Source organism: Theobroma cacao, chromosome 8 (genome assembly GCF_000208745.1).
Source record: "Theobroma cacao cultivar B97-61/B2 chromosome 8, Criollo_cocoa_genome_V2, whole genome shotgun sequence".
Lineage (NCBI taxonomy): Eukaryota > Viridiplantae > Streptophyta > Magnoliopsida > Malvales > Malvaceae > Theobroma > Theobroma cacao.
The window spans coordinates 7093901-7105376 of record NC_030857.1 but is presented as its reverse complement, the minus strand read 5'-3'; the positions used below and the strand labels follow the sequence as shown (position 1 = coordinate 7105376).

The 11476-nt window shown below is 35.0% G+C and overlaps 2 protein-coding genes across 2 annotated transcripts; one reads left to right on the top strand and one right to left on the bottom strand.

Moving 5' to 3' along the window:
* On the top strand, positions 2330-4098 carry LOC18592427 (BTB/POZ domain-containing protein At4g08455). Its single transcript, XM_018125307.1, has 2 exons — positions 2330-2777; positions 3125-4098. Exons 1-2 carry the CDS (start codon positions 2349-2351, stop codon positions 3590-3592), a joined length of 897 nt encoding a protein of 298 aa, XP_017980796.1. The 5' UTR covers positions 2330-2348; the 3' UTR covers positions 3593-4098.
* Positions 5180-11232, bottom strand: LOC18592426 (probable methyltransferase PMT10). The gene is made up of 9 exons (XM_018126158.1): positions 10312-11232; positions 8949-9098; positions 8597-8867; positions 8153-8263; positions 7702-7861; positions 6948-7205; positions 6705-6827; positions 5805-5882; positions 5180-5710 (listed from the first exon to the last, which is right to left on the bottom strand). Exons 1-9 carry the CDS (start codon positions 10987-10989, stop codon positions 5512-5514), a joined length of 2028 nt encoding a protein of 675 aa, XP_017981647.1. The 5' UTR covers positions 10990-11232; the 3' UTR covers positions 5180-5511.

Genomic DNA, 11476 nt, shown 5'->3' with positions numbered 1-11476 from the left:
CAGAAAAGAAAAACATTTTCTTTCTTTGCCACCATTCCCTTTGTGTGAAAGAGAAAATTGCTTATGAAGCAATTTTCGAGAAAGGTTCGACTAAGATTGTGAAAAAGAAGAAAATGACAATTGTTGTTTTCTTTGCTAGCACAAAGTTTAGTTAAAAACTTCTTCCTTTGTTGAAGGTTCAAGTGCAATCGTGTGTACTACCATTGGAGGCTAAGCACTTGATTAGCTAAGGTTTTTGCTCATTGTGCTGTTTGCGGGATTACTTTAGAAAGTGCCATTGTAATTACGAAATTACATGGCAAGGTAACTTTCTAAACAATAATTTATTTTGTGCTTTTATGTGTTAAATATCACCAAGGTGATCCATGGGTGGAGGCATGTTTTGTTGTTTAGTTATAAAGTTTTTAATTTTCTTTTCGCTATGTATTTTGAGCATGCCATCCATAGCTAAACCCATCATGGTCAACCATTCAATTCAGACTAGAACCAACTACACTCATTAAGTGAAGGTTCAAATCTACGAGATACCTTCATTTATGCACTAGGTTCCCAAAGTTGTTGGTATTTGGAAATTTTGAAAATGGTGAGGGATTGTTGGTGTATTTTCAAAATCAAAGGTTATGTCACATAACGAAAAACTATCTTAGCTCAAAGGTTATGTCACATAAAGTGACATAGTGTGACTATTGGATTATGGGTAGGTTTTCATGTGAATGGTTATGTCTCTTGGTAAAATGCAATCCAAAAGTTATGAGATAAATTGAAAAAACACTATAGCTCAAAAGTTTAAATATGAAAAGTTATTATTTTAAATTATAACTCAAATATTATGGTTTATGGAATGAATAGTTATCCTTTCATAAAATGATTATTGAAACAATACATTTATCCAAAAGTTGTGTCTAGCAAAATGTAAAGATGTTTTTTAGACAAAATAATACCTTAATGAAAGGGTTATGTCCTTGAAGAAAAGACGCTTGCAAGGCTATATGAAGGGCTTGTTGCCAACCATTTTGATATAGCAAATCAAAAACAAAATAAGAGTAGAAAAATCAAAAGTAAGAAAGGTGTTGTGTTCTATTAACATAAATACTTAAGTTCACATCAACTACAAAAGCGTCCAAATTCCTTATAATCTACTTGTTGTAGAAAGTAGATTCTAAGGCCGAACAACTTTACAAACTCTCAGGTGTATCTAGCGTTTTACTCTCGTAAAGTGTAAGACGAAGTTAGACGTTGGCTTCATTGTATTCCTAAGGCTATTCGCATTATTCTCTTTTGCATACCGAATGGTGGGGGTGAAATAAGTTCTTTGAATTCCATCTAAAATCCATTTGCACCAACAAATATCACTTATCTTTTTTATGTCATGTGGCAAATTAAATATTATATTGGATAGTGACATGGTACAATAATATGATCATATGATAATTTTCACATGTGTATAAAAATTATAGATATCATTTTGATTAATGATAATTAATCAATCGTTAGTTTTAAAGACCTATTATATTAAAAATAAAAACAGTAAAAGTTGATTGAATATAAAAAAATAATAAGAGTTTATTTAAATTTATATAATTTAATAGTGTAAATTAAGACATTGTGTTAGAACCTCTTGTATTATTTTGTAAATAATCATTTGAAATAGTAATTAAAAAATCTAGTCATGTTACTTAAGATCACTAGCTCTCAAGTTCAGTACTAACAAAATTTAACCATCATTATCCTTATTGCTATCAAATTTCTCAAAAATTGATTACAATTAAATCGAACATACGACTGACTTAAGAATTAGGTTAAAAGAAGTTGAATTACTAGACTTTGATTATAACCCTAAATGGGCGCCAACCATTTTGTATTATTGAATTTACTTGTTGTTCCACTTTTGCACGCACAGTATTAGTAAATATTGATTCTCAATATATTTAAATGCAAAAATATATGTTTGAACAAGTGCTCATGAATTCATAAATCTCTTACATATATTTGATAACTTTTATTAATTATATTTTTCTTAATTTTAATAGTGTTGAATAATTTACAAATTAATAGTATAAAATTTTAATTGTTTGTACAAACTATATACTCTGAAAATATTTATATTTATTATTAAAAAGAATAAATATTCAAGTCTACATGCAAGATTTTGTTTCCTTAGAAAGGGGCATAAAGGTGTGGGCAGGAGTCATGCAAGAAGGAAGAAGGGGCATCATCAAGATGGAACAAATTGAATTAGGAGAATTCGCTACATAGGCCTTTGAAAATATTTCAACAGGGTTGCTACTTGCTAAGTCAATTTTTTAATATTAATAAATATAAATATAATTAAAAAAAATGTAAACGTAATGTTAGAAGCGAAAAAGCAGGCGGTAGCGAAAGCCTTACTTTTCTTCCTTCCTATAGGGCCAAAAGCTAAAACCAAAATGCGAAGGCACCGGTGCCACCAGGCGGTCCGATCCGAGTCCGAGACGGAGAGCGAGACCGACACCGAGACCATGCGGTGCATATCGTGCAAGGAAGAGTATGGAGCACGTGACGCTGGCACGTGCAAGGAGTGCTACGAGGAGGCAAGCGAGACCGAGGAAGAGCTCAAGCGAGAGATCGAAGATCTCAAAGCCAAAGTCGCCTTTTTACGCTTTTGGTCTCCGCTCGATCATGCCCACCGCGGCTCCACCTCGCCTGGTCCCTTCTTCCCCGACGTCGTCTTGGTCGCTTCCGATGATGGATCCCCGGGCTTGCCCCCCGTGCCTGTACCCTCCCATAAAGCCGTTTTGGTACTACCGATTTGCTTGAATTTCTTGTCTACTTGTTTTATTTTAGGTAAAATGTAAAATATTTGAAGTTCTAATGTGCAAAAAGTGCGACCCAAACTTTAATTTTTGGATTACTGTTGGCAAAATTGTCTCGATTAACTAAAATGAAGCTTTGGTTTGGAACTTTGGCTCTTAGCACTCAGAAACTCATTTTCAGATTTTACAGATACCTAAACAGCGAAAGCTGCTTGAAACAACTGAGCCAAAGAGGCACTTTGTATTGCTCTATATACCCATATTAGAAACTGTGTTGCTAGGAAGGATTTTTTTTTTTTGAAGTATTTACTAACATTTTGATGTCAAAACAGGCGAGTCGTTCACCAGTGTTCAAAGCAATGTTTGAGAATGAGATGGAAGAAAGCAGGAGCGGAACCATCAAGATCAGTGACGTATCGTATGATGCCCTCCGTGCGTTTGTAAACTATTTGTACACAGCGGAAGCATGGCTGGATGAGCAAATGGCTTGTGACCTTCTGGTTTTGGCTGAAAAATACCAGGTGAAGCATCTCAAGGGGTATTGCGAGAAGTTCCTGGTATCCAAATTGAACTGGGATAATTCACTTATGAGCTATGCCTTTGCTCACCAGCACAACGCCAAGCTCGTGCTTGATGCAGCTTTGTGTTTGATAACAGACAACATGGATAAGCTTACGAAAAGGGAAGAGTATATGGAACTTGTGGAAAAGGATCCCCGACTTGTTGTGGAGATTTATGAAGCTTATCTCTCCAAACAGGTTAATACTGCTGCTCATAAGGATAGTTCAGTGAAATCATAGTTGACTCTGATCAAGGATTGTTTGTTCATCATTTGAATAATGAGGTTTTAGTCATTGTTGGTGGATGAACTTTTAGTATATAAAAGAAGAAAAAGTTTGATGATCCTCCTGTGCTGGGAGAAATCTGTATTCCAATGAAACCATACATACTATTCAGCTTTGTCCCTTGTTATCACAAAAATGTTTTGGTAAAATTGTGGTGATTTCTGCATGATTTGGGATCATTTTCCAGATGACAATAATGAACTGAGTTCTAGTCTTTTAGTGCTTAACAGTGTGACCTCTATTGCATTTACAAGGGTTTTATGTCATTGCTTTTAGGTAGCATTTGTTACCGGGGATGTGCTTCCAGATTCTTTGCAATGTATATAATTAGATTACATTGTAGCTTTTTGTAGCTTTTGTTTCATTACATGGATGTAGTAAGATTGCAACGCAATTGCATTATTAATCAGGAAAGGTATTGTGATTGTACTGAAAAATCAATGTAATCTCATTACTAACTACTTTGCAGTGTCATCAAACTTGATTTGATATTTTTGTCCATCTCCAATGAATAAAATCTTAAAACTTAATTTTCATCACTTTAAAAAGAACTTAAAAAATTAGAAATAATTTTAAATTTTGAAAAAAAAACCTATAAATTTTGCAAAACATAAAAATAATTTTTTAATTTTTAGAAATTTTAGAAAAACCCAAAAATAATTTTAATTGTTAAAAAAAGTCTAGAACAATAAGAAATAAAAAATATTTTTAAGAAATTATAAAAAGATTAGAAAATCCATAAAATAAAAATATATATAGATTTTTTGAAAAAAATAAAAGATATTCTTTTTTATACTCAATTTTTTAAAATCATAAAAATTACCTTCTTTCCATAATTTTTAATAACTTTTAAAAATATAATTTTTTTACTTTCAGTTTTTTCAAAAAATCTCCGTTGGCTTTTTTTTAATTTTTTCAAAAAAAAGAATTATTTCTATTTTAATTTTTTAGGACTTTTGCAAAATAATAATGACAAAAATATTTTTTAAAATATTCAAAATTACTAACAAATAAAAAATTATTTTTAATTAATATTAAAATGAATTTGTCCTACCTAAGACTTGGTTATTTGTTAGGAAAATGCTGACTCTAATTTTTTGTTGGCGTAAATCAATTTTGACGCTTATTTTTATTAAGCTTTCAGGGAGTTCATTTCTATAGTTTATGATTTTTTTTTTTTTTATTGTTGTGTTTTACGATGGGTAAGTTTTGCACTTTGAGATTGTTTCTCATTTGTGTAGCAAATTGCTTTGATCATTTGATGTATATCATTTACTTTCCAATTGATAATTGAAGTTCAACCCATATCGATGCATTATAACATAATTTATTCCTACAAAGTTTCGATAGTCAAATTTCTGTAAGTTTGTTTTTTTGTTTATGTCATGTATAAACTAAATTTGTATTATAATAAATAAAAATAAAATATATAAAACTAAAAAGTTATTTAAGAGATGATATCATATAAAAATTTACAATAAAAAAACATATAAATACATTAAACTTGTATTCTAAATGTTTCAATTGAAACATGGAATACGATTTTCCGAGGAAATAAAGGTTGCAGCAAGAAAATTTACTCATGGCAAATTGCTAATGTACAAATTACATTTAGAATGCAAAAGGTAGTATAGGTTTAACCAAATGCAGTAAATTGATCCTTGGCCTATCCTATTGACATGTTAGGTACTATCGTCAATCAACAGATTACACTAAATTATATAGAATAATGAGTGGCGCCTTCTTTTTTTTTCTTTTTTTTTTTTTCTGTTTATCGATTGGCAGCTTATTCCTAAGTGAGACTTCGTATATCCAAAATGTGGGCAAGATAGCTGGTTAAGCATGGTTTCGGTGATTTTCATCCAACAATCACATCACATACGTTTCTCGGAGATTAAAATTTTCCAGCTTGCATGTGGACCTTCACCTGTATCGTGTAGTGCATGCACCCATCCCAATGCAGTTGCTATTTCCTGAAGTTCACCCATAACAGATACTGAGTCCCGTATATATACACGTCCACCAGGTCTCAGCATCCGGTCCATCTCAAGCATGATGGTTGAGATATTACACCTACATCAACCAGATAAGGAACATGATAAACTGTACCGGAAGAATGTGTAATAACAAGTACTAAGGCACGGGCAAGAAAAAGGATGAATAATACCTCTTCTGCTCAACAGAGAAAAGACCTGCTGCATGCAATAGGTCATATGTTCTTGGATAAGTATCAAATGGCTCACACCTGAGCAAAAATTGACAACTATGAGTAATAATCAAGCAAGAGGAATATAAAATCATATGTTGAAGTTCTACAGATGAGCTTGAAATTAAGAAACCGCCAGTTATGAATGAACAACTGCAAATGAACCAATGGAAGAGAGTGCAAATTTCAACCAACCATGACAGAACTAGCAGTTGTGAAAGTGTGCAAGTATTATTACTTGGATATTGATGTCATGGCTGTTCTCTTACTTTCTCAACCAACAAATCAAAAGGTCCAAGGTTTCTCACGTTTTTCACTAAACTCTATAAGCTGCTTGCTTGTGCTTGACTTGATTCAAGGCTCATCCTGATTCATGCTAATTTACTGAACATGCTAAGATGATTAGTTGAGCCCAGATCATGCCTCAAGCAAAATCTCAAAGAAGCTCAGTTTTTAGGGAATCTACGAATTTAACTTCAAATATTGGTGAGAGAGGAAAGGTTCTGTCTTGCTCAAACCCAACATGGCGGCTTTCACAAAATACATCTGAGTAGTAATTTGGGTAATGACATCAAATGGAGACCCTTTTCTCATTCAGATAATTTTTAACTTATTAACCATTGTTCCATTCCAGTTGGATGAGGTCAAGCACAGCAGGTGCGTTATGTGAGCTGCAAAGCTTCATTGCAGTCTCACAAGCTACATACTTACCGTGCCCGTAGGATTCAAGGCCCAAAATAGTAGCTTCAAATATTTTATGTACGAGGGTAAATAGAATCTAGATATATGCTACAAAACCACCAAGCACATGATGTTCCAAGAAAAATTTAAAAACTAGAGTTAAGTGCAAATTGTGTATACCAGTCATGCATAACTCCCATAAGCCCCCGATCATAAATAACAGGCAAGGTGTTGAATCCACTAACAGGAACAACATTCATAACCCAGCAATCAATCTGCAGATCATGTAATGCTGCTGCAAACCTGTCAGAGTCATAAACAAAAATTACAAAATAATGCAATATTTTTTTACCATTCTTTTCAAAATAAAAAGCATTCTAAAATCAGAAAGGCTATGCAGTAACATGATATATAAGATGTTACCCTCCAAGTCCAGCTCTCATGTCCATCACATTACGTAGTTTCATATCTTTCCAGCGAAAAGCACGTACATAACTGTCTATTATTTCATTCCAATACTTTGACTCTGCTCTAAAGATTTCCTTTCTGGATATGTAGGCATCCATTTCTATGCTTTGGAGCCTGTCAGGTGGATAATGAAGACGTGTAGGCCATGTGCTAACATTAGAGCCATAACCATTCTCTGGCAATTGAGTGATGCAGGCCTTCAAATCAACATACCTGCAAATATCATAATGTAATTTGTTATGAGCTGTTCAACTTTAGCTAGTTAAGTCTCATTGAGCTTTTCTGCCAAATCGAAGTTTAAAGGAGCAGAGAATTTGTGCAAAAAAAGGCAACAAGAAAGCACTCAGCTACAAATACTGCTTAAAAAGGAACATCATTCAAGTTTGTCAGAGACTATGGCTTTTCTCTTCCAGCATCTTTATTTACTTAATTGGTAGAGACTTAGCAAACTAATGGAGTTAATTCTCCTACCCCCCACTCCTCCAACTCCCTCAACTTTTTAATCACCAAGTCTTAACAAGTATCTATATAAACATTGTCTCAACTTTTTAAGCAGTTTGCCATGATCTGAAGAGCAATTTTTACAGAATATTGCAGGATAATGAGTCCCAAAAGATTGGTCCAGCAGTATATATGTTGAAATCATTTATGTAAGGTTTTCAGTATCATTTAAATGTGGTAAAGATATATGTATTGACGCAAGACATACCAAACATTGTCTGAATTATCATTGGGATCACAAAGGGGAGGTAGCACTCCTGTATCACGATTAAGATAGCAGCTATTGTTTAAAGGCTTCCGCCATATGGCAATATATCCCTCCTTTTTTACAAGTTCCCAACAAATGCGAGTAGTAAGATCCTCCATTTCTGTAGATAAATCAACTTACAAATGAAACTGAGCAATTGTAAGGTATCAATTTCTTAGTGCTGCAATATTATTGAACACAAGAATAGTTCATCAAGGTCTTATACATGCATTCATACCAGAGAATTTTTTTTTTCTTTTTCTATTTTTTTGTCTTTTTAAAAAGGATTAATCAATGCAAAGAATTTGAAGCATCTAAAAAACAGTGTCAGGATTTCAAGCACCATAAAAAAAAGAAGTGAGGGAGGGAGGGCGAGAGAAAAGGCTGTAATAAACTTGACATGAGAGGCTACCTTTCCATTGCTCTTGTAGAATCTCTTCATGTTTATATACAGGCTGCGCGGCCCAGACAAAATATCCTCCAGCCCTTAGCATTCTGTTGGCCTCAAGAAGCAAAATTCCATCTTCATCATCAACATCAAAGAGGTAAGGTCAATATGCAGCATATATATACACATATACATAAAATAATATTCATAACTTACTGAGCATGCAAATAAAAACATGAGCACAAACAGATACACACCTGCACACATGCAATCCTAAACATTGAAAGATTTAGAAAGGCTCAAACAGCCACACTGGAATGCTGTTGGATGAATTTAAAGTTTATTATCAGGTTTTAATGGTCAAATATAGACAGCAGAATCTCAATCTGATGCCAATAGTTACTTTTCAAATATTTCAAGATGCAGTAGCTTTTTACTATCAGATATGTAAAAGAAAAACAAGCATACCATCACGAGTCCAATTGATTCTACATCTTGAGCAATGTATCAAGTCAAAAGCCTGACTTGGATATAACAAGCGATGCGTAGCGAATACTGCAACCATGGCAGGCACTCCGCGCTCTAGTGCAAATTGAATTTGGTTCTCATGAACATCTTTTGGTGCTATTGATAGAGTGGTGACATTGCGTTGTAGAAGAAAGGCGCCAAAACTAGCAACACCACAACCAATATCTAATGCAACATGTATATGGTGGCCAAAAGAAATTTCAGGAACCATCTGCATATGGAGAGATGGTTATCAATGCCATGCAAAAAACAAATACTACTACCAAGTAGAGGTTGTGGAAAGCAGAAAAACCTGTGAAATCTGATTCAAGTATTGATCTGCACCATGAATAAACTGTGTTCCACCTCCTGGAAAAATGAACTTATCTTTTTTTATCGATATCCAATTTTGCCCACCTTTATCTTCAACCAGACGAGTATGCGGCACATTGCTGAACCAAACCTGCAATTAAAAGTCACAATTAGCCAAAAGAACCTTCAATGAAAATTTTCACAAGGTAAAATAGTTACCTTGAGATAGAGCACCAAAGAAGATTTTCATATCCAATTGTATTCATTGTAGAAGCAGCAAGGATAACCAGATAGGCAGATAGCTAATAGAAAATGTTAAAACTTTAAAACTATAAATTTCTAGGTGAGGGATATCACAATTTCATAATGCCTCTGTTCTGGGTAAATAGGAAAATAACAAAACTTAAAATCAAAGTGCAAGTCCAGGACAAAGTAAAGGTACATCTTCAACAGACAAAAATCTAAGTTGAAGGAAAATTACTGGCATAAGAACTAAGAAGTCAATGGCCACATATTTGATGAATTCAAGCAGTATCAAGCATCAATAACAATATCAATTCAGATGCCAGGGTTGCTTGCTTGTAGGTCAAAACTGACCTTTCTCTACCAATTTCATTGTGCTATAGCTATCATCTTTCATCAGAATAGTAGTTAATTAATTCCAATGTCAACAGCTTGGGAGAATGCAAAGACGATTATCCCTTTAATAATCTCAAAGTTCCCAACCACACCAAATCAATCCGCACTGCATCTCTTTGGGGAAAATATGACAACTAAAACTAATCTTAGACAACTTCAGCGGCAATCTTGATGCACCTGGGAGATGTTATCAACCAGCCAATGCCAGTACTAACATAGACTCTCCTAATAATTTTTGTGCCAAGACTAGTACCCACTTTATGGTAGTAAACTCCACTAAACTTAAAAGTAGAGTTGCATAAACATACTGTTCATGAAATGTCTCCTTCTTCATACCATGATCAATCATCCAAGTTCACTAAACCCCTCTTGTCTACCTAGTTCAACAGCAGCTCTCCACGCACGCATTTGACAACCAACTTCTTAGCTACCCACGACCAAGCCTTTAACAACATCCTTCATACCCCAAAATCAAATTATTCAAAACCAGTCTCCAATCAAACTCCCATCCACACATTGTTAACTATCAAACTTCGCACCCGACCATTTGGCTCTTTGGTTGGTGCAACATCCCCTGCTTAGAGAGTAGGGTTAGAATCCCCCTCCCCCAATTAAAAAAAATATATATCAAACTTTCTATTAGAAAAACTAATTAATAGCAAATCTAATTTTTGAAAAAAAAACAAATCGTAAATAAATTATGAGAATTTCAGATAAAAGCTTACCTCATCACGACTCTGAGGCCACGGTATAGGACTCCGGTACCCTTCCGGCCTCGGAACCACACAATCCAACATTTTATCTTTTCGAGGACAATGCCTCTCGTATTTTTCCCCTTTTTCACCCTCATTAAACAGCTTAATCGCTTCCTCATTATCTAAACACGGTATATAATCAACTTTACTCGCCTCACACACCTTATATTTGTCAACCCTAGCCCTAACTTCACCATTACTCTTCTTCCTTTCCTCCTCCTCCTCTCCTCCTTCCCCGTTGCCGTCACTCAACTCTGTAAAAGCATTCGTGGAGTTCGAGTCTAGCTCCCCGATAGAGAATTCATCCGACATTGCCCCCGATTCGTCGATTATACCCGTCCTCCGAACCGCTGGCGGAGGCGGAGGCGGAGGAGGAGGAGGAGGAGGAGGAGGTGGTGGTGATGGAATTGGAGGGGGTGAAAGCGGAGGCGAAATTTGCGGCGGTAGTGAGGAGTAAATGAAGGAGAAAGAAGAGAAAGGAGAGGAGGAGGAGGAGAAGTGAGTGGCAAGAAAAACGAGGGAAGCAGAGAGGAGGGCAATGGCTGTAAACTTAACGAACTTCGGGGTTTTAAGGATATCAGCTATCGCCGTTGATGATGATGCCGTGGCTGTTGTTGTAGTACTGATAACTGGGGCTGTCGGTTTCATTTTGTTTGTATTTGGGAATTTTCCTTTATTTTATTTTCTTATGAAATTGACGGAAAGCCCTGCGGGAAAGAAATGAGAGATTTGATTTGCAGAGAAACGGTTAAGGTTTCAGAGGAGAAGGTGAGGGTACAGGCCTCCGAGGTGGAATTGATTAGTAATTAATGTCAGTTGCTACGCAGGATAAGGGGTGGGAAGAAGAAGAAAAATATGGCCAGCTTGCTATGTCACGTGCACTGCGTTCTTGTCGGGGGCCTTTTTCTGCTTTTTTTTTTTTTTTTTTCTTCCTTTTATAGTTTTTAAATGTTTTTATGGCACATGTGATGTTAATGAATTAAAATGAAACACAACTCAAATTCCAAAATTATTTTAGATTCAGAGATTCTTAAATCCAAGTCTTTTGTCTTGGCACTATAAAATATAAAATCTGGGGAATATAAGCTGCTTCAACACTTACGTCAAGACGTGAATCCGTGGTTTCTTCAACGCC

Bases quoted from the DNA above. Each gene is read 5' to 3' on its own strand.
- LOC18592427 (XM_018125307.1), top strand. From the start codon at position 2,349: ATGTTAGAAGCGAAAAAGCAGGCGGTAGCGAAAGCCTTACTTTTCTTC. The intron at 2,778-3,124 runs GTACTACCGATT...ATGTCAAAACAG, and splicing joins CCTCCCATAAAGCCGTTTTG to GCGAGTCGTTCACCAGTGTT.
- LOC18592426 (XM_018126158.1), bottom strand. From the start codon at position 10,989: ATGAAACCGACAGCCCCAGTTATCAGTACTACAACAACAGCCACGGCA. The intron at 8,264-8,596 runs GTATGCTTGTTT...TTGATGATGAAG, and splicing joins AATCAATTGGACTCGTGATG to ATGGAATTTTGCTTCTTGAG. The intron at 5,711-5,804 runs GTATTATTCATC...TGGTTGATGTAG, and splicing joins TTCTCTGTTGAGCAGAAGAG to GTGTAATATCTCAACCATCA.